The 23,663-nt window shown below is 39.1% G+C and overlaps 1 protein-coding gene across 4 annotated transcripts in view; it reads left to right on the plus strand.

The window, feature by feature from the left end:
* The first annotated feature begins 260 nt into the window (after window positions 1-260).
* NDFIP2 (Nedd4 family interacting protein 2) overlaps window positions 261-23,663 on the plus strand; it is a 74,609-nt gene continuing 51,206 nt past the window's right edge. For 3 of the 4 annotated variants that reach the window (XM_065744082.1, XM_065744083.1, XM_065744081.1), the window contains exons 1-4: window positions 261-313; window positions 17,041-17,197; window positions 18,572-18,699; window positions 22,495-22,554. In XM_065744082.1, coding sequence (XP_065600154.1) covers window positions 278-313; window positions 17,041-17,197; window positions 18,572-18,699; window positions 22,495-22,554 — 381 coding nt within the window. In that variant the 5' untranslated portion in view covers window positions 261-277. The remainder of the gene's footprint in view (window positions 314-17,040; window positions 17,198-18,571; window positions 18,700-22,494; window positions 22,555-23,663) is intronic. The other variant, XM_065744084.1, reaches the window with a different exon arrangement.

Below are 23,663 nucleotides of genomic sequence, written 5' to 3' on the forward strand. Positions count from 1 at the left end.
ACTGAACGAACTGCGCCCACCCTCCCAACAGCAGCGAGAGCACGACACCAATCCACCGCGCATGCGCGCTCGCCGCCTGCGCGAGGGGAGCGGCGCGGCGCGTCACGGAGGCGGGCGGAGCGGCGCGTCACAGAGGCGGGCGGGGCGGGGCGGGGCTGTGCGGCCCCAACGGGCCGAAGCGGCGGCGACGGCGGAGCGGGTGGGGGAAGGGCGAGCGGTCGGCGGAGCTTCGTCGTCGTTGGCGGCGGCGGCGGCGGCGGCGGCGGCGGCGGCAGGGATGGAGCACCACCAGCCCGCCAGCCGCTACCAAGTGGTGAGCCCCGGGACTCGCGCGGCGGAGGGCGGCGGCTCTCCGGCCGTTTTCTTTTCCCCGTTCTGTCGGCGGTGCGTGGCTGTAAGGCCCGGCTGGGCGGAAAAGCCGCAGCCGCCGCCCGCCCGCTCCCCTCCTTCCGGCGGGGCCTCGGCCGCCTTCTGTTGGCGCAGTTGGTGCGGGGACTTGGAGCTCCTCCTCGGGAGCGGATCGCGGCGATGGGCCGCGGGATCGGCGGTCCGTGTGCAGGCACACGGGGACGCGGGCTTAGCGGTGTAAATGCTCCTTCGTTCCTCCCGAAGCTCGCTCTGGGAAAGGCGATTTGGGACGCGAAGGCTTTGCCTCCTGCCCGAGTTGCTCGCGCCGCTTGTTTTTGCGGTTCCCGGCTTACTGTCGGTTATGGCCATCCCGCCGTCGTTGTAAGTTCGGCTCAAAAGAGGCGAGTTTTGGTCGGTGTTGGCTGCAGAAATGGCGTGGGTGCAGTCGGGTTGCTCAGAAGTTTGTGTTCGTCCTTCGGTTCCTGTGCTTCATGGCTTTGCTGAGGGTACGCTACAGAAGCCTGAAACGTGTGCTGTTGCCTACGGTACACACCTCTAATACAGTCTTCTACTCAAGTCCTGGCTATATCACTGTTTTTTGCTCAGTGTCTCCAGAAATAATTGCATCTACTCTGTTTTCCATCACCCTGTGTGTCTGAGTCTGACTTACACACTTCCCTGGGCGCTAATTTTGCCTTTAGATTCAAGGCCATAAACTCATCTTCTTTTTCTTTTTTTTTCCATCTGTTTTTACATGACATAAATCAGTATTCATTCATCACGGTGTTTCTAGGCTGTGATGCAGACAGACGTAATAGGAAATCCCTTGTATAGGTTTGGAGTGTTCGCACTGTGAGCTTTAGGGACTGTGTGGGGCTGCTGTCTGCTATTGCGCGATGATACGTTGTGATTGTCATACAGCTGACCAACATACTCAGCAGCCTGTGACTTCAGAGGGGCAATGTATGTCTTCAGAACAGCAGCGCGTCCCAAAGTGCTTTCCAAGTCCGTGTTTTCCGGCACGCTTCTCTTTCGATGCCACATGACTGTGATTTAGAGTCAGCAGAAGTCCTGGAGTCATTCCTTGTTCTTTGGGAAGGAGGACGAGAATGCTGGCAGAGTCATTTCTTAAAAGCCTTTCTGAACACTGTGTCCTCCCTGAGGCCTGAAATAACGTGGGTCTGTTTTTAAAAAGGCCTTAGAAATTGTAGTTCTCTTACTCAAAGGAGTAGAAAAAAGCAGAGGAAGATGAAGTGAAGAGGTAACTTGCCTGTAATATTTGTGTTATGTTTGATTAGGAACTTCCAGGCATGCTGCTGGTGCCCAGTGTTGGATAAATGCTTGGTGGCGTGGCTTTCCTAAAGGGCCGATACTAATGTTGGCTGTAGGAGTTGACCCATTTAGTTTTCAAGTTTGATAAACTTTGTGGTGAATTTATGTCACTGTATTTCATCATGGAAGTGTTCTCTGAAGCTGTCATGGTGACAGCGCTCTTAAGTTCCACTGAATTTATCAGAAGTCATAGTGAAACTGCAGTTTTAATCTCTAGTGTACTCCAGAGTTTAAAATAGCTTACTATAAGACCATACTGTTTTATCTTCTCTTCAATTTATCTGACTGCTAGGCATTGGGATTTTGGTAGTGTTATTTATTTACTGCGTTGAGTCAGAGAGTGGTAGGACCTGGGCAGTTGCAGATGCGCTTAATTAACGTCTGTTTATTCCAGCTTGCGATTTTGTTAGGAGGTATGTCCTTATGTAACATCTGTGGTAGGTAGTAGGCAATAGATTACCGTGGATTTTATGGTTGTGTACCAGTCTTTAAGGCCAAAATACTGAGGTGAAATGCAACTTAATGTGGCTAATACTGCATTAGTTTTGTGACCCTAGTGCTAAGCTTATGAAAACCGATCATTTCTGATCTGTTCGTTGTGTGTCTTCATTTGCTGTGCTTCATGAAAGATAAGCACTCTATAGACTTCATCCTCCCACTTCACTTCTGCCAGTCTCCCTTTCCTTCTAACTAATCTTTCTTTGCTCTTTTCAGTGCAAATTCTCTTCTAAATGGTAAGAGAAAATACCAGTTTACATCTCTGTTCGTGTCAGTGGCAGTAGGACTTGAGTGAAGTTAAAGGAGCTGCATTACTGCTGCCTTTTTGCTGGTGCTTTAAATACGTTAAACTCAAAAGCTTTCAGAATGATGGGTGTTTTAATTTTAAGCTTTACACCACAAGCCACTCTTAAAACTTTTATGATCAGGCATCAGTTAAAAAACAGTTTAAAAATGTTCAAACGATGCAACTGTGGAAAAAGCTGCGATTTGCAATTGTAGCAAAGTGTTGTAAACTCGGAGCAGTCAGTAAATCAGCATTACGTAACTATCTGCCGCAGGCGTGTGTGACTTGTATTGCTTTCTGCCCCCTCCTTTTCGTCCTTTCTTCATAGGGCAAAAAGACAGCTAATTGATGGGTAAGAATTTGTCATGTTTCCCTGCAGGAATATGACATCAGAAATAAATTAACCAATCTTGGTTGTCTTGCTTTACTACCTTTTTTTTTTCTCCTTTTTTGTCTTTCCCATGGTCACTTGCATACTGCAATCCCTTCGATAAATGTCTTTAAACTTAAATTTTATTTTGGGGCATTTTCAGTTGTTTCCTTTTGTCGTATTTTTTCTTTCTGCGTTCTGCTCCTCGTTGGGAAGAGGGACTGAACCATCAGCACTAGGAAATTATAATAAGATTTCTTCACGGGATGATCACTGGTTCATTTTGCCTCTTTGCTCTTTGTCGTATGACCTTAGTTTGTGCATTGTTTTCTTGCTGTTTGAGATGTCTATTCCTAGTGCAGCTTGTCTGCAGAAAAAGTGAGTCGAATGATTCTTTGTGAATCCATACTGAAGCAAAGCGAAAGAAATGCACATTTTTCCTGCAGTGCGTAAAACTGTTAAGTACTAAAGCTTGGGACTGCCTTTTCCTGTGACAGGATTTTCCAGGTAAATGAGTCACGAGGGAGGACTTCAAATGCCTGTCAGTGATTTGGGTGATGTACAGTGATTTACAAGTCCCATTGTAAGCTAACGAATTCGTATGTTCAGCTATTTAAGAATTGTAGTAAACTCCCCCCAAGTCCTTTTGATGAAAGCTTTGGGTTGTTCCGGGGTCAGGTAGCCATCAGTCTGACTTGGCTGGCAGCCAGTTGCTGGCCAGACTGCTCTTGCACTCCCCCTCCACAGCAAAAAAAAAAAAAAAAAGAGAAACCTCATGAATCAAGATAAGGAGGAGTGGATGGCTCAGCAATTACCATCACAAGCAAAACAGACTTGACCTGGGCAAGGCAAATTTATTGCTAATGAATAAGAATAGAGCAGTGAGAAATAAAACTAAAAGCGCATTCCTTCCCCTTCCATTCTTCTCAGGCTCAGCTTCAGTCTTGATTCTTCTGGCTCCTCTCAGTGCTGAGTGGCACAGCGGGGCAGTGAATGAAGCTTGCAGTTTCTAAGAATTTTTCTGCTACTCCTTCCTCATGCTCTGCTCTTGCTCCATTATGTTATCTCTCCCACAGGATGCAGTTCTTCCCAAATTGGTCCTGCACAGGCTTCCCACAGGCTGCTGCTCCAGCACAGCTCTGTACTGTGTGGGGCCCATCCTTCAGGACCTGCACCAGCATGGGTCCCCACGGGCAGCAGCTCCTCCAGCCTTCCTGCCTCACTGCAGCTCCTCTCTGGACCTGCTTCTGCCTAGGTTCTTCATGGGATGATCCTCCTTCAGGCCTCATCCAGTGCTGCCCTGTGGGATCCTCCATGGCTGCACATGAAGATCTGTTCCGTGTGGTGCCCGTGGGCTGCAGGGTGACAGCCTGCTTCTCCAGAAGCCTCTCCTGGGCTGTGGGAACTACTTCTACATGCTTGGAGCATCTCCTGTCCTCTTTCTACACTGATCTGGCTGTCTGTGGGATGGTTCGCCTATATTTTCTCCTTTTTCACATTTGCTGTACAGCATTATTTTTGATCTTTTCATAGATCTGCTCTCCTGGAGGCACAATCAGTGTTACTGTTGCTTATGGCTCAGCTTTAGCCAGTGTCACATCCCTTTTGCATCCAGCTGGAGCTGGCTATGTCTGAAATGAGGAGCAGCTCCCAGTTTCTTTTCAGAGAAAACATTCCTACACTTCTCCACTACCAAAAGCTTGGCATATAAACCCTGTACATCTTAAATTTATTGTTACTGAGTCTTTTCTCTCACAGTGTTACCTGATTAATCCTCACTTGAGGTCAAGTTGTCTTTTAAGTCTCAGGCAGGCATGAAGGTCAAACCTATATTGGAAATGTACATAGAACTTTTCTTCTTCTTTTCTTGTCATGAGACTAAGCCTATCAGCGATTGGCAAATACATAAAACCAAATATTGATCATTCTGTGTCTTTGATATAACATTTCTAACCTATATGTAATATATTTTGTGTAGTATTTATTCTCTCTTGGAAACTCTTCCTTACTTGATATTATTGAACAGACTGAGATAGCTTGAGTGAGGGGGGTTATGTTGCTTTCCACATATCTGATGATGAAGTCATAACTGGAAGATAAGGTGCTACACTTAGAAGACTCATTTTATGGAACTGAAGAATACTGAGTAAAGATGCATTAAGTGATAAGCTTTACTGTTGCTTGACTGTGATGATAATGCTGATGTTTTCAGTATGCAGACTTCTCATCCATTGATGATAAAATTATTTCAGTGCGTTTTATACTTGATGAATAGGCTAAAAAGGATCTTTTGAAATGCAAGAAATTATGTTCTTATAAGAATAGGCTGTCCTTGCATCTTATTATTAAATTATAACACATAAATGGAATTTTGAATTTTTCTGTAACGCTTGTGACAAAATTGTCTATTAAATGGAGTATAGTTCTTCTTTCTTGAAGCTATCTTAATGTTTTTTATAAATCTTCCGTTATTTCCCTAATCTTGCCACAAATGAAGATGAAAATTTGCAGATGTGTGTTTTCTGAGATAGTAATGATGCAGTGAACTTGTAAGAAATTTCACTTCTTTTTTTTCCAGTTGGTTTTTGAACCTTTTTGTGCTTCGTATGAAACAAGGAAGTAAGCTTCAAGTGTGTGTGGTCTTTCGGAGTTAAGGTATTGAGATACCAGATAGATACAGTCTTTTCTGTCTTTGTAAATTTTTAGCAGGGTGATCTGTATTGTTTCGTTGTCCTGATGGTGTTTTTGGGAGGGCCAAAAATGTAATACCCAGGTCTGCATCTGTTTGACTAGGAGAGATGCTGTTTCATTGTCAGGAGCAGTCACAGGAGCTTGCTGCTGCTTTGTGGGTGCAGACTGTGACGTGTGGGCTGTCCCCATCTCTTTGGCTGGGACACGGGGAAGTAAAGTGGTTTTTATCAGCCCTGTGTTCAAAACAGATGAGTTATATAGGACACTGGTGTTAACATACTGAAAAGAACAGAGTAGTACCACGTGATAAAAATGTACCTGAGTTACTCTAATTGTGTTTGTTTCCTCCCGTCTTCCAGATGGGAGAAGGTGAGGTAGTTAGGAAAAATGCCTAATTTTATGTTATATTTGAAGCATTCTTCCTGATGATGGTGTTGAAGATGTGGTAACTGATCGTGTCATCATACCTAACTTCTTGGAACTTCATTTTATTGTCTTAGATGTTATCCTGGGCTTCATAGTCTCCAAACTTCTTTGACATAAGATGCTTAAATTGATGTAGAAAGGAGAATGAGCAAGTGGGCCTGTACCAACACACCCCACAGTGAGCAAATAGTTCTTGAACTGAGAAGGAAAGTAATCCAAGGAAGAGATGAGCAAAAAGGGATGAAATAGTTGGCAGCTTGTTTGGCTGGAGTGGCACTGCCAGTGCTTCCTAGTGAAGCTGAGCTATTGTACTGCCAGGACTGTGGGTTTGAGCTGCCTCAGGCTTGGTTCTCCCACTTCCTGGGCAAGCACTGTAACAGCTAGCATATTTTAGTAAAACGGGTGTCCCCTTTGCCAGCTGTATTCTTAATGAAAATGACTAATTTCTTCTGTTTTGTTCTGAAGTCATTTCGAGCCTCCTTGGCCAGGGCTCACAGCACACGTCAGGATGTGGATGCCTTACGGCTTTCAGATTTGTAATGAAAGTGGAAAATAAATTTCCATTGTAACATTTAACTGTTCATTCCACTTAAGCATTTCCATCATCTTAGAATGATTAGCCTATAACTGATACAGTCTAACTTTCCAATCACTCTACAACCAAAACATCATAACATATCCTGAGTTGGAATGGACCCACGATGGATCAAATCCAATTCTAATTAGATACCAAGTCACCCTCCAACTCTTTCCCTGACTATACTTTGTCCAAATAGGTTTGAAACAGACACAGTGATTTAGCTTTGAGTCTGTGGTGTAGACACACACAAAAAATCTGATCGTATCCTGTGTACTACTTTATTTCTGTTTGTAATCCCATTTTTCTTGTTCTTCAGTTATGGTTTGAGGTGCTTGGCAGAGATTGCTCATGTTCCTTCTCATATAAAGCAACCTTTCAGGAAAAAAAATAAAATAGGAGAGGTCTCAGTCTTTAACTTCTGTGTGGCAGCTTAACACAATCACAGAAATAATTTGTCCAGTTCAGCTTTGAAAAAATATTCATCCTTTTGTTAGTAAACCTGTTTATGTTGACTGATAGTAAGAGAGGTCAGGATCATGTTCTTGGTAAAGCTGTAAATGTAGCCTGAATTGTTGGACTTCTTTTTCCTTGCTTAATCTGAAAAGATTATGTAGCACAGATTAGAGGAGAAGTTATTAACAGAGGATGTTTATAGTACCAATTATCTCTATTGCAGGAAAAAAATCCTCTTTTTTTTCCCCAGGGTAGCACAAGCTCACATTGAAGCATTGCTCTTGTAATGCTTAGCATGTTGATGCTTCTCTGGTTGAGAAGTGAGGGATGCCTTAGATAAAGCTTAAGACAATTAGAATAACAATGCTGGGTGTTCCTGAGGCCTGTTGTCCATTTGATCGTGGTATTTCAAATCAGTTGTCTTTTTGGAATTTAAGAGAAACAGTACCCTAAGGTATTTTGAATGTACGGAAGCATTAAGGCTTTCTTTAGTTTAAAGTTGAGATTAAAGAATAGAAATAGGCTTGCACCGGATGATTGGGATAAACAATTAGAAAAAAAGAATGATGTAAACTGTTAATATTAAAAAGCTATACCAAATTCTAGAATGAGAATATATAACTTAAACAAATGGGTAGGCTACTAAAGCCCTGCTGTGTTGGGCTTCAGTTACTGAACAGTGGCCTGCTTTCCTTCCTCAGTGTGGGTTACTTTTATGTACCTCCTGTGGTTCAGAGGTAACGCTAGTTTAGTCACCTGCTACTCCCCTTTAAACAGTTCAGTTTCCTCCTTGACTGCTGATCTCATTAGTTTAACTAGTTAAACTAGTCAAAAAGTTGATCTGCTGGGAAGTACCTGCTTCTAGATGACTGTATCTTGAAAGGCTCAGAGACCTGTGCTTTCAGGCCACATTTTATGCAGACTTGCTTTAAAACCCTTAAGTGATGCTCTAAATCCATCTCACAGTAGGGGTGAAAAAGCTCAGTGCTCTTGACTGAGACATAAAAATGAATTCTTTGACGAAAAGGCCTGAGGTTTGTTATGGGCGTGGGTGTTGTGACTCTTACTGAAGCTGTGAGTCCCCTGGTGGATGGAGAAAGGTAAGACGAGTCAAAGGGAGGATCTGTTAGTAGAGCCTATTCTGCATGTAATGCTGATTTAGAAGCTTGAGTACTCCACTTCCCATTACCAAAACTGATCTCTTAATAAGAATAGTGTGGTCTTTAGCAATATAGTAATTTATAGAATCAGAAAAATCCTGATTTGGAATGGACCTAAGGATCATCAAGTCCAACTCCTGGCTCCACAAAATACCACCTAAAATTCAAACTCTATGTCTAAAAGTGTCATCCAGGTGCTTCTTGAGCTCTGGCAGCTCGGTGCTGTGACCGCTACCTTGGAGAGCCTGTTCTTTGACTAACCACCCTCTGGTGCAGACCCTTTCCCTGACACAGTGCCATGCTTTTCCTTTGGGTGCTGTCACAGGGAGCAGAGCTCAGCACTGCCCTCTGCTCCCTGTGAGAGCTGCAGCCACCATCAGGACTCCCCACAACTCCTTTGCTCTGGGCTGAGCACACCGAGGGACCTCAGCTGCTTCTTATGCTTCTTGCCCTGTAGACCCTTCACCACCTTTGTAGCCCTCCTCTGGCCACACTGATTTTCTGGTTTGTATATTTAGTTAATCTTTTCATTTTGGGACTATTTTGAAGTATTGAGTAGAAAACTTCTTCGTGATTGGCTTTTTCAAATACAGATAAGATAAAGCCTCAGTGTTGTTCATAAAGCTGGGACATTGGAAATTTATCTTAAGATTACCTGTGTTACAGGAGACACTGACTAGGGTCTTATTGTTCTAGCTGTTCTTTAATCAAGGACTTGAGATGAAACTTAATGCTTTCTGTTGTTTAGTTGCCACAGTGCTTCTCTAGAGAGGGGAAATCCAACCAATAAGTTATTCTTAATTATTTCTTCCCTTATTACCTGAAAAATAAAATGTTGCCATTTTTAGCATCCTCCTGCATTGTTCTTGTTAGGAAGCTGTGTGTGAGCCATTCTACTGCACTTGGACTTGGAATGGAACATGCAACGTAACATTACAGCATTTTGAATGGATCTTGAGTTTCTTGGCCCAGATGGATGCAAGCTAAAAAGGAAGCTGTCTCTAACTATTGAATGTTGAGATTGAGATTGCAGTGACAGTCCCGTCCATTGCTCAATTTTACAGACTTTCCTATACCTATTTGAAGTTTACTTTTTTTTGTATTGAGTGGTGGGAATTTACTTTATGAACTGATTCTGTAGGTCAGGATGTGACAATTGGATTTCCCAGTTAATCACCTGTACTGATGATTCGCTGAAGCTGTTTGTTATTGGTAGCTGCCAGCAATCCTGACAAAACATTGCCTGTCATCAATACTGAGAAGGAGCAGGAGGGAACTGCTTTCATGTTGGGAGCCATATGCAGTTTTGGTCTTTCAGAAGGAGGGCCTGGTGAAGCTACGGAATGGAAAGTTGCCTTTTTGAAAGCATGGCCTAAAATGAGTGATGGGAGTTGGAAGCGACAGTGGTGCTTGCAAAGTCATCAAAGCAACAGATAAAGCAGTTGCAGAATTGCTATTCAACAAATAGTACTGTATTAAAACTGTAGAATGTTTGCTGAAATTCAGTTTAAATCACAGGAAGTAAACTATATGAGGAGAAGTGAATAGAAGCAGTTTGTTAATACACAAGGTCATTGAGGCAAGGAGTATTAGCAAGTATTAGCAGATTGAAGAATGCACGTTCATGCACATCAGATCCATAACAGATGCTAAATGGAAAAGGCAGAGATGGGCCCTTTACCAACCGTGATATAACAGCTGTGAGTATTAGGGAAGTTTCACTAAAGTAGAATACATATAAGTGTCTAAGGTTTGTGTGCATCTCTGGAGGATTGTACTGGAAATTGAACACTTCCTTAAACTGAACTCTGATCAGAGTAAAATACTTTTTGTTTTTTGCTTTTACTAATATATCTATTTTACATTTTTATTTCTAGCTAGGAAGCATTCAAGGAGGAGAGACTTCTTTTCTGCTTGCTTTTCATAAGTAGGATTAGAACTAGCTTCTTCAAGCTGTTCTTGAGTTAGCATTTGAAAGAAGGGTATGTGGTTCATGGTGATCTTTTTAATAACTTCAAAACTATTGTAGGACAGAATTGCAGTTTGTTACTGGGTACAAGTGTTAGAGTAAGCTTTACATATAATTCTAGAAATATTTTTACACTCATGCTGTAAGTTTTCAAAGACGCTGGTCACTGTTCTCTTCGTTAATACTTTGTTGGCAAACTTCACAATTAATTCCTATAATCACATAATAGGTAAAACTCTTGGAGACTATGCCTGACCTGTAATTTGACAACAAATATGAAGGGTGTATCTGTTTGGATCATACCAAAATGACAGTGTTTGGAATTCTGAGTAATTCTATAATAGAAAAGAAACCTAAGGAAGTGGTAAGTAGGTGATGTTAGGTCTTTTCTAACACTAAATATCCTAACACTGACACATAATGTTTATTGTCATTACTAACAGGACACTTGTTATTAATGTTGGGGAGATGGGAAACAATGTGTGTTTCAGGTGCTGTAGGATATGAATGCAGATGTGTACGTTGTGCTATTAAATGTGCAACTGTTCACATTTGAATTATATTCCATAAATAACTAGCAAGTAAAATTAGGTATGTAAACCAGCAACTGTGGGGATGCACATGGTCCAGGAAGCCCTGATCACTCTTTGATTCTTGTCCTCCCCCCACATGCTCATGGGTTTCTTTGAAGAATAACTTGGAGGATCCCATAGTCTAGATTAAACAGAACTGACTAAAATGACTTAAGTATTTCCTAAATTAGGTGCCTATAAAGCATTTTCAGTGGCTATGGCTCACTTCATTTTTGCATGGAAGTCTAACTTTGATGGAAGAGCCATCCTGTTGTGACATTTTTCAACAACATTGTCTAAATCTCATCGGATTCTTTTCAGTACAAGTTTGCCTCCAGAGGTTGTGGATTTCCATGGTACCTAACCCTTATTTAGCACACACACTTGGTATTTCTACACAGCTGTGGAACGGCAGAAATGGACTTCTGTTCTGCTTTTCTGCTTCTACTGCAGATTTTACATATTTGACCTTATAACATAGTGACTGCTGATGAAAACTTTGTACAGAGATGTATCATTTTAAAATGCAAACCTAGCAAACAAAAAAACAACCAAAAAACAGTGCTCTGTAATGAAGGACTGTCACTAGATTTCACTATGTGATAGCTGAGACTTGCCAAGGGATGGGATGGCAGGGAGAAAAATTATGTGGATCTGTTCTCTGCACTTTGGAAGGCTGACTACATTTGTAGAGTTACAGCTAAGAAAGAAATAATTAAAAGCAAAAGGTTGCTGTAGGTTGCTGGACTTGCAGAAGGTACTGAAGTGCCCACTAATCTTCACTGTGCAGTGTTTTATTATTTTTTAGAAGACTTTTACTGTCTTTAGAGTTTCACGTTTTCTCCCTGGAGTTCTGTGGCTGGTAATGTATGTTTCAGGAGAAGGTGTTTGGTGATGAACTACCCAGAGCTTATTGGGGCTCACTGAAGCTCATTGATTTTAACACTTAAATGGCATTTATAGGTTAATGGTGTAGGTTTTATGCTTATTCTTCTAAAAATGAATATAGGCAGTATGTATAGGCAGTAACCTGTAGTGTGAATTGTTGACCATTGTGTCACTTCCGCTGATTTTTTTACCTCTAGAAATCCAAAGACTAACACTTCACAATTTACAGATAAGTGAACTTATTTCTATAGTAAAGCCAGAGAAAAAAAAGCAGTGCAAAATGCAGTTATGAGACCACCATTTAATACACAACTCCTATTTAGTGAGTTTGTTTTCCTGTAGAAGGAGCATTCTGCTTTGAAGTCTAAATTTCTTATGAGTAGCACCTCGCTTGTAGGGAAGAGATTTTTAGTGTAGGTTTGTCAATCATTACCCGTAGGTAGGTATAATAAAATGGAGATGGCAGAGTTTTATTCTGAACCTACTCTTGGTTCCACCTCTAATATTAATTTTGATAAAATTATTTATTAAATTCCTGTGAAATAAGTGCTTGTGTAGCAGTGAGGAAGAGGTCCTGAATCTAATACTGAAGTGTTCAAGTAGTTACTGTGCTCTGCAGGGCAACCTTAAGATAAGTCCTTCTCTGCAGTGCTGGAAGCTGTGGTAAGTGGATAGTTCTGGTTGACCTTTTGCAGTCTGTAACTTACTCTAGGAAACTATAAATGTAGAAGTGTTAACTTCTGCTCAGTGAAAAAGATGAACCTCTGTTTCTGAGAGCGTTGCTTTGTAGAGCAAGTGTACCAATTGTCTGGCTTAGCATACGGAGTTTGAACTTGTATGATCTACTTATGTCCATGCATTCAAAAGCATATTGTAAGCATAACATAAGGTCTAGTGTTACAGAGCTTTTAAGTGTTATATTTGTTTGAACATTCTTGTAAGGACTCATGAACTGATCAGAGTGAGGTCAAACTGGAAACCAAGCTTAATGAAGGATGTAGTAGTAATATAATTTGAAAGGCTAGAAAGAACGACTTTAAAAGTACTTCTGATTTAAGATTGCTGGTGAGAATGCTATTGATGTCCTTTGATGACTTAGAGTTAACTCCTTAAACTTATGTGTAAGCTTATCTCAAAATAAGGCTTTGCGAAGATGTTTTTGTAATAAAGGTATAAAAGAAATCAGAAAAAGCAAGATAGCTGGATGGCTTATGTTTTTTCCTGTGAAAACACTTCTTACAGAATACCCCAGCATAAAAACTATGTGAAGTGGCTTAAGAATCTTCAGTATTTACAGCTAGAATGATAAACACTAATTGTCCAGAGAGCAGAAACTAGCTTTTGTTAGTGATGGATATAATGCTGTTTCCTACTCTCAGGGCAGTAACTTCAGCTCTTCTCTCGTTAGACTCCAGAGGAAGACAAACAAGCACTCAAAAAGCAGAACTTCCTCTGGCAGGCCCGAGGTTGTGCTTATGGCAGCAGGGTAGGTGTTGTTGAGAAGGCAGTATCACTGCTTCTGCCTGCCTTGTTCACATGGCACTGATCCTTCTCTGTGGAGTCACCAGTTCGCTTCAGATCTGTAGGAACCCAACTCTTCTTGAGCCTCTCCCTTGTTTAATTTTGGCTTATGCTGGCTGGTAAATTTAGAAGCTATTTCTGGAGGCAGGGGAAGAAGAGGCCTAACATTCTGCATAGGTTTCATTTCCATAGAAACCAAGCTAAAAAATACTCGGAAGGGAACAGAAAATGTCTGTTTGAGGTATTTCTTAAGCCATATACTTAAATGTTACCTTTTCAGCATTTAATGTTAAAATTAAAAACAAAAAACCAAAAAACCTGGAAACTTTTCCAGTAGTAAGATTACTTTGCCTGCTATTTTAATTAAGAACAAGGAGAAGTTACAGCCCATCTGCTAAAAAAAAATATGGATGTGTAAACACTACATCTGCTTTTGCTGAGATGAAGGTCCTTTATATCTTAGTTTGCACACAGCGTATCTGGCTGACTACGTGAGCTTCACAATTAAAAAGGAATATTTTATCTTAAGAGAAATCTCTGTACAAGCATTTCAACCCCTGCTTTCACAGCCCTTGAACTACAGCACGCCAAAGACTGAGGAGTCATAATGCATATATTTGCAAACTGTATTTATCTTAGCACGGTTAAAATTCAGAGCTAGATAAGAAGCAATGGCTCTTCTGACAACAGCAGCTCTGAATGTCATGGAGGCTACCAGACATTCTGTATCTAAATATTGTGGAAAACATGAATGTCTTTATGATGAGAATGAAATGCTATAATAAATCACTTCTTTAAGGAAGTACTCCTCATCCTTTCCTCAAATCTTCTCTTTCATTTGTGTAGTAGTTTCTGAACCAGTTGAATGCAATACCTGAAATCCGCTGACTCTAAATAGAATATGAGCCAGAAGAGAGCTCTTTGTGAAGAGCCCCTTACTGAGGGGATTGACATGGGTGCTTTTATCCCCAAGTCTTTAAAAAGAAAAAAATTGAAGAAAAATCCCACCAAACCAAGACTGAGAGAGCAACCACACTGTCTACTTATACTTTTCTTTTGCTGGCAGATCAACATGCCGAATTTTTTCAAGAGCGCAGGAAAATATAACATCTAATGCCCTGTGCACTACACATGTGCAATTAGAATGTTTTCTGATGAAGTAGCATGTGTTTGCTAGCTTAGCATACAAACAGCTGACTGTTAACTGATTTTATATGCTCCTTTTAAAAGTTGCTGTTTCCCATTTTATAAAGTGATTTAAAATGTGTATTTAACTACAACCGCCCATCCCAAGCATTACAAAAACCTTACTTAAAAATATTAACTATTTTCATGCTATCTAGTGTAGCATAAAGTTGTTGCATTGGAATGACCTTGATGCACTTCAGAATGTCTGATAGATATGTAGAGTAAATTGTAGAATAAATTGAAATGCTTGTTCCCTGTTTGAGTCATACAAAATAAGACCAGAACTATGCCTTTTCTGTGCACTACAGGTCATAACAGGACTCCTTGGAGTAGAACCTTTAGTGTGGAGTTTCTCTTTCTTAATCGGACTTTCTATAACAATGGAATGAATTGTTAACACTGCTCATGAAGGAAAGAACTCTTAGGTGCATGTTCTTGCACTGTAATGTTACCTCCATCATTTGTAGGTGCTTCTAACTCTCAGATCTGCAAAGAAGTAGCTTCCAAGAAACAAGGCTGAAGGGACAAAATTAATTTTCTCAGAAAAGGCAGAATGAGTATCGAGCAGTGATGTGCCACGTGAGTGATGGGTGCCATGAATCTTTGTATATCTGTGATATGGTCACAGTGCAGACTGTGTACTGACGGGGGGAAATAAAATAACGGAGCAGTTATTGAAGTGCAGGGTGAGAGGAGAGGAGAAATGAAGGTAACCAACACAACCCTGTTACCTGGGCTTTACTGCTTGCCCTGTTCATAGATCACAACAACACACCTGTCCCAAATACCTTTTGGTATTTCACGTACCAGGCATTAACACAGAAGGATAGTAATTTTCTGCTGTCTCATTGCTAATTTAATTACACCTTTATTTTAAAGTGATTTTGTTGACTCTATCTGTTTCAGCACCAGGTTTTTCTTGTGAATGATTATGCTTAATTTAGAACCATGTTTCTAGCACTTGGGCTATTTTTTTCTGACCTGTTTTTTCTTTTTAGAATCAAGTGTTTTGTCTTCTCACGTGCTTTCTGTATCCCTAAATATAATAGGTTATTTTGAAACAGTTTTCTTTTCTCTGACCTGCACTACTATGAATAGATTTGCATATTTCTCAGTTTACTGCTTTTTCTGGATCGCTGATTAAATGTTAAATGACCTAATTGCTCAGTACCCAAAAACCTTCAATGACCTCTATCAGTTCTTTTCAAAGTGACCTTTCCTTAACAGTCTGTGCTTGTGAATAGTATGCCTGTGTGTGTATGTATATATATATGTATATATATATATATATGTATTTACACACAATATGCTGATGTTTATATAAGCTTGTTTATGCTTGTATAGCTTAAGCTTGTACTTGGTTTAGATAAAGCCTTTCCTATTTAAGTTGTTCTCAGAATACAATTTTTGGGGGAGCTCATGAAAAGGATTTTAACAAATAACTCCCTTTTGAGTTTGACACGTTTAAAGAGAGTGTATGGTAGCAGAAGCCATGTGAAAGTTGCATCAAGTTTCATTAAATTCTTTTGAAGTATTTTGCCCTTGAACTATGTTTTCCATTTACCTGCCTTTTGTAGAATGTCATGTTGGCTTGTAATTCCTGCTGTTATTGCTGGTTTAGAAAGCATAGCACAGAATTTAAAACCTGCAGAACTTTGATATTCTATGGGTATTAAGAAAGTATTGTAAGAGCGTGGTGCTACTTAGCAAAGCTTACTGAGCACTCTTCTGAAAGTAATCTTTTCCAATAGTTTGATTGCACTTTGTTTAATGGAAAAATAACCACATAGTCTTAAGATTTTTTTTTTTTTTTTACTAGGACATTTAATTATATTCTGTAAGATGTTTTCAGGAACCAGAAGTCACGTTTCAGGTCTTTTCAGTCTGTTCATCTGATTGAATTTTGTGTATGGGTACTTCATTAGCAGTCTTCCAGGTGTTTGTGCTAGTATGAGCACTAGTATGTACTAGTACTACTTCTGTTTTGAGCATGTACTGCTCTTAATGTTCTAACTGATATAAATTGAGATGAAAACAATCAGTCATTGTCTTAAAGATCTGTGTTGAGGGATCTGAATTTGTTGGTTTTAGTCAATGTGCTTGCGTATCCTAATTCTCTTTTCCCCATGGTGCTTAACAGGACAGGTCCTTTTTGAGCTATATTTAAAGAAGCAAAAATCCAAGCAAGCTGAAGTTGTACAGGAGAGGGATTCTTTCCAGAATGTAGAGGAATGCAGCATGTTTTTGGGAAGTCTTAAGATTTTGGGTGAAGAGGCTGTTTGAAATGCAAGAATACAAAGATGGCCCTTGTACAAGTAGTGTTATTTTTACTGTAGTAATCTGGAAGAAAACAAGAAATAGATTTGCTCACTTACATTTTAAAATGGATTAAAATATTTATGAACAAATTTAAGACAAAAATACTTTAAAATATTAATGTAATTAAAAGTAGTTTAAACTCTCATTTTCCCATATAGATAACATCACAAATGCAAATTTCTTAAATTGTGACCATCACTCTGAGCAGAAGTAACCCATTCCTGGGAGAGGGGCAAAAAAAAAAAAAGAGCAGTTAAGGTTGCTTTTGACGGTTTGCTTAGAAAGGTTATTTCACTGGGTTCCTTAGTGGTCGTGTGCTGTGTTTGTGAATAATTTTTGGCTTCGTTGAAGAGCATTTTTCTTCCTTTCTTGATGATGGTCCTGCGAGTTATAAGTTATCGAGCAATTCTTTCTGTGACTTTTGTGTTTTTCTTTTAAGCTTCACAATGAGGATGACCCTCCAGAATCTTCAGTGGCTGAGCAACCTTCTACTTCTACAGAGACCACACAGGCTCCTCAGGCAGCAGTCTCATCTGAAGCAGATACCTCCCCTCCACCTTACTGTAGCATAGATGTAGAAGCAGCTGCATCCTCAGGTACTTTTCTTACATAACAGCTTGTCAGAGAGGAGTGTGTATGAATCAGCACTTGGTCAGCGCGGTACGTGCCGCAGTATTTTTCTATGCACACAATCCCAGCAAGAAGCAAGGCTTTCATGCGCAGCCCTTTGTTAAGTTTGTTCAGAAGCATGCTTTTAAATTACACTGATTGTTCCAAATTACTAGACTAAAGGGTTGTTCATTAATTAGTGTAATGGTTAGCTTTTATTTAAGTCTGTGTGCTGTTCAGTTCCACATTCAGTCTACATACTTCAGTGCTCATTAATAGACTGCATTAGCAATTTTCATTGCTCTTTTAACTGTCACCTCCACCCCACCCCTGAAAGCCAAAGTATGTGCTGTTTGGTAGAAAATATCGCCTTGAAAAGATGCATTTTGCTTTAAGGGCTCTTGATGAAATCTATTAAGGAAAATGTGAGTAAAAAAAGTAGAGCTTTTTATTCACTACTCTCTTTCTGACAAGGTTGTGACTTTCCTTTAGGGTATAGGAGATTTAACAGCAAGCAACATCTAAGTCCTTGTTTAAGCATAGTTGCCTGGATTTGCATCTTGCATTCACCAAGTAAATGTTGCAGAATTACTCTGACCTGGGTCTTCAGTGTTGATTGAAAGAACAGTTTCCTATCCCTACTCTATCAGACAGTGTTTGCAACTGTGGTAACATATAACTGTGCTGAATCATCTGTACACTTAATAACTTCGCACTGTTGTGCTGATGTATTTTTCCATATAAGCAGTCTTGTTATAAACTGCTACTGGCTGTAGGCAGAAAGTATGTTTCAAATATTTTGTTTTGTTAATGAGGTACTCTATATGTTGGCATTTTACTAATTTGGTATGTAACAAGTCTGTGGTTCATTTTGGTATAAGGAGTATTTTTAAAAGGGTGGTGACAATGAAAACCTGGAAAAACTGATTTTCATGGAGCAGCTGGAATTAGCAGCTATGTCTTGCTGATAAGAATATTTTGTGATTATTGCTAAACTTAACTAATCAATTGAAAATGGTAACGTTTTTTTAGAGTGTTTCTTTGTATGCCCCTTGTGTGGTAAGAAGAAGTTGACTGGAACACCTAGACATTTAACTAGACTCATGAATTCTTTTCCTAACTTGTTTGATTGTTGTAATCTTAGGATTAAAAAAAGTAATTAAAATAACCATTAATTTATTCACATTAATTTTATAAAAATACATTTTTTCCCTCAAAGCTTATAAGAAATTGAACTGCAAATATCAATTTCAACCTCTTGAAAGAATGCGCTTTAAAGTTCAGTAGTTTTGTGCTCATAAATCTTATTGTTCTTGACATCTTTCTAGTTTAAAAATGCGTAACCTCTTTATTTTGAACAGAAACACGCAATGAATTTTATCCTGTACCACCTCCATACAGTGTAGCTACCTCTCTTCCTACTTACGATGAAGCAGAGAAGGCCAAAGCTGCAGCAATGGCAGCTGCTGCAGCAGAAGTCACCCAGCGAGTAAGTAGTGCAGTTCTTTGTTTCAACTTTATGAAACTTGTAAGAATAATGATTTACAATAATTGGGACTGTATCGTGGTCTATGCATTAAAATAATGATAGGTGGGTGATTTTAAATATTGTATATATTTTTTTTATAGGTAGTGTAACTTAGCCTCAGAAGAGTGCAAACACTAGTACTTAGTAGGTGACTAAATATTTCTGAAAGCCATACATTGCCCTTTTTGATAGCTTTTTCAGCATTTTGGTGTCTTTTAATTAAGTATCCACCAATAATGTTGGTTTCTAGAGTTAGTGTTGATATTGTTTCATTTGGTTAAAAAAATAAAAATAAAAGTAAGCAGAGCTTTGTAGTGAAAGGAAATCCTCATAGTCTGGAAGAGTCAAAACACCAAACAGTGTAGAACTTTATAAAAGAAAAGGCCTTGCTACTTGTTTCATGAATGCTTAAATACTGGAAAACCATGAGAAGTTGGAAGAAATGTTCCAAGAACTTAAAAAGTCACATATGCAAATATGGTAGGTGGTAAATTAATAGGTATGCGTTCAGTACTTTCTAATTTTCAAAGAGTTAATGTTATAGTGAGTGCAGTCTTCAAAGTAAAAACAAAAGTAAAACAGTAAATGAGCAAAACCCCACACAATTGACATTTACAGTTATTGTTAATGTTAGTTTTGTAAACAATAGATGCCTTCTTCTTTTTTTCTCTTAAATTTTGAAATTATACTATTTTCTAGGATTGGCTGTAATATGCCATTTTTAAATTAGACTTCTAGTGCTTTCTCTATCAGTCCCCACCTTGAGATTAAGGTAACTGAGTTTGAGATGCATTTAAAATCTTTCTTGCACATGTCAGGTGGAGCTTGCTTTTGAATGGAAAGCTTCAGCTTGTGCAGCTAGAATTGGTTTCCTCCGTGACTGCTATGCAGTAATCACGGTGCGCAGCAGTTACTTTAAGGTACACACAGCTGTAGTTAAAATAGACTTGTGACATCACCAGTGAAGGTGTTATACAAGTCTGTTTTACTAAATGTAGCTGTGAATGCAAAATATTTGTGTGGTTACTTGGCAAGTTCCTACTAGGAGGTGACGATTTTGTAACCTTTTAAGTGCTTTAACAGAAGAATGGATTCTATCTATTCTCTTACTGTTTGCAATGTAAGTAAGGCTTAGGCTGAATTTTTGGTCTGAATGCAACCCTCAATCTGAAGTCAGTAAACTTGAAATTTATTTGAAATGTTAGCAATCAAAATATTAATTTTATGGGTACCGTTACCAGTCTTTTACAGTACTTCAGATGGGGCACATGCAACTCTTGCAATATTCTTGTTGATTTTAACTTTGTACATCTGGAACCCTATGAAGGGAAAGCTATAGACACAGGTGCAATTGTCTCGGACTTCAATTTAATTGAGGGGGGGGGGAAGCCACCTTAGGCTGAGGTATAGCCAATTTAAGGATGTATCTAATTAAAACAGTTTTAGTGCTTGTGTTCTTTGTATTTTGAAATGCCCTAATTCTCACACGTTCCTAACACAGCAATCTGAGAATCTCTTACCCTGCCTCAGAAAATCAGCCTGGCTTTGGCCAAAATAAGTTAATGGAAAAATGAGTTTCCACAGTTGACACATGGAGCTTTAATCTATTAAATCTGTGGAGATTGTCTCCCATGAACAAGTTCAGAGTGCTTGTAGCTCTGCAGGGGATGGGGCTGCAGATGTGTTGGCTCCAGAGAATGTTTGCGATGTCTTGTATCAGAACAGGATTATGAGACAAGAAAAGATAGACCATATGACTGCCTTTAAATACTTTCAGTACTGGAACTGTGAGTTTCTGGTGTGCCGTGGACAGTTATTATTCTAAACCTTTGATCAGTGGGGAAGAGAAAGGCCATTTGAGTCAACCATAAGGGCATCAGCAGTAGGTAGAGCAAAGCAGGGCAAAGACTTTGAGACTCTGAAGCTTACATGTTGGAGGAAGAGAAGTCTAGATCTAGCTGGCAAAGAGATTGGTAACAAAATGAACACAGGCAGGATAAGGAAGGATGAGTCTGAGTTGCAGTGAGATAAGGCAAGGCTGAATGTAAATCCAAATACATGTGAAGAGTACAGAGAGATCTTCAAGAAAAGTAAGAGGGAACAGAATGAACAGATCAGTGGAGGAAGGAATGAAAGTGGGAACTAAATGTGGTACTGGAAAGGGAGCTGAAGTATGTGAGTGAGAAAATGGGAATAGGTGTGGAGAGGAAACACTGATAGGATTGTGTTGCTTTGTGAGTAAACACTTTTGGAGCTGAGGAAGGGGAATAACTTTATTTGGAAAACATGCACTGTGAGAATAGTAAAAGTCAAATGCATAGTAAAAATTGAACAGTTGGTATCAGTCAAGAAAGAATTGTCAAGACAGGAAAATAAGTAAGATGGAGGCAAGGGGCAGGAATCTAGATTTCAGAGGTAGGATTGTGGGATGTAGTGAGAAAGTAATAAATGAATTTCTGCATAAAATCTGGCAGTATATGTTCTTTTCCAAAGCACACAGAAGAACTTGGGAAGTGCTGATGCTTACTGAGATTCATTTAAATTTCACCTACTTAAGAAAAATGAGGAGGAACACACCATCATTTCCCCTAAGCAGAAACTTGCTAAATGATTTGTGGGTTAAGTCAGCACTGTCAATATCAGAAGCCTTCTCAGTGTACGTAAAGGTGTTAAGTCCTGCTGACTATTAAGGATCTCAAGTTTGACTACAGTTTTGGTCATTTTGCTTTTCTTTTTTTTTTCCTTTCAGCACACACACAGTAGCTATATTATTGAAACAATATTGAGGTTATGGAAATAGTTACATAATAGTTAGGGTGGTGGTTTGCCATCCTGAGGGGGAAGGTTTTGAATTTTAGCTCTGAGTACCTGCAGAAGAACAATTAAGTCACTTGAACTTTGTACTACTGGTCTGTAATTATTTTCTTGCTTTCACTTTGAGATTACAATCAGTGACATCTGCATGCAGTATTCAAGTTACTTCTTACATACTTTGAAGAACATGCACAAAACGTAGCTTTTCCATTTCTAATTTTCAGGTTTATGAAATCAGTGCTCTTAAGATTGAACTGTGTTAAGAGCTGTGCTTCTAACTTCTTGCTTGTTGAACAAGGACACTTTGCCTCTTCAACACAGTAATGTGAACAGTTTAAAATGTTAGATGACCTTATGTTACCTTGAGCAATACATGAACCTGGTAACCCTGTCATGACATAGTCTAAAATATACAGCAAAGAAGGCTGTAAGTCTATTAATTAACCAAAAGAGAGAAAAATTGTATTAAAAGTTTGTTTAATGAACTGATTTCATGCTTTTTTTTTTTTTCCTGAATGAGATAGGGATATTATGGAAAAAAACAACTATGACCACATTAAAGACTATTGTAGTCCTTGAATCCACAGATCATATGAACAAATCTAAAATTTGACACTTTTGGTACTTGATTTTGTAGACGTTTATGTAATTTTGTCTCATAAGGACAGATTGTAAACATTTATTTCTTTCATATGCTCCCAATTTATGCTCAACATATCATAAAAATTGTAATAATCCTTTGTCTTCAGTTCTGATAGCATTAGTTATGCTGACTTTTCATGTTTGCCTTTTCTTATTCTCAATGTCAGTTTTCAAAAGTTAATTTAAAACAGGCAAACACACTGCTAACAGGTAAATGACTTTGTATGTTGCAATGAATGGCTTTTACTTAATGCTCTTTAGTTGCATTTGTCTTATGTTTTTCTGTTTTTACATGCTTAGCACGTCCAGTTTAGGGAGTCTAGGAGTCTGTTTGATGAAATATTCCACAGTCGTCCTGAGGTATGGTATAGTTCTCTCTAGTTTAGACTCTGTGAATTTTCCTACTAGCAAACAAATGCTCCTGGGTTTCATCGTGCCCTTTTTTCCCCTGTCATCATTAAGGTTTCCATTTTTGTTTTGTATGCTGAAAATATAATTTGTTTTACCAATCATTTTTTTCTTCTTGGTTTTTCCTCTGTAAACCTTCTGTGTTGAGAATAGTTGGGTTTTTTTTTAATCAGTTTAGTTATCCAACAGGTTCCTGACAACTCTGATTCTCTTTTATTGAAGGTGGTTGTCTTTGTATATGCCATGCCAGGTTTCAGCTTAAAAGAAGTTACAAACCTTTTTTTGGGGGAACAAAGAAACAAGCATCCTTCTCTTCCGTAAATAACTATGGAGAGCACTGTAGTTCTGGAAGAACAAATAGATTGGGCTTAATTAGATACTGTGTAACATTTGATGCTCTTTAACTGATAGATTCAGCTTATAGGAATTCCTCTGTGTGGTGTGCCACTTGTGTTGGTAATGTATTTTGCTGTTTAATGTTTCCTTGGTCCATACGAATATTAAATTTTGTTTATACAGCATGCCTAGCAATCCAAAGAAATTTATCCATTATTCTTAACATGATTATTTGTTACAGAGCCAATGAAAGATATTGAAAAATTTTTCTTTTAGGAATTCATGTATATGTATTGTACTAGAATACCACTGACATTAAGAGTATAAACGTAAGCATAAGGTTATTCTTATTGAGTGAAATGTTAATAGCTAATAGAAGACTTATTATGTATGTAACTATTCAGTTCCTAAGCATCAGTCGAGTGGGCAATCATTTTGCACTGTCCCTTTTCACTTCCAAAAATTGGAACCAAAAAGAAGGCAAGCAATTGTACTCTGAGGAAAGTTTAATACCGTTGACACTAGAGTATAATGAATGAGAGTAATAGTTTGTGAAGGGCAACCTCTATTCGTGGGACTTGAACAGTGACTAATTAATGTATTAGATCTCTGGGACTGTTGCTATAACCATGTACTAAGTGATTTAGATATGAACTGAATATAGTTTAAAGGTAGGAAACTATTTCATTTCGTTGAAGATTCTGATAACTTGAATATTCTGATTC

This window comes from Cyrtonyx montezumae, unplaced genomic scaffold (genome assembly GCF_038088225.1).
Source record: "Cyrtonyx montezumae isolate F1298 unplaced genomic scaffold, pur_monq_1.0 scaffold_3, whole genome shotgun sequence".
Taxonomy (NCBI): domain Eukaryota; kingdom Metazoa; phylum Chordata; class Aves; order Galliformes; family Odontophoridae; genus Cyrtonyx; species Cyrtonyx montezumae.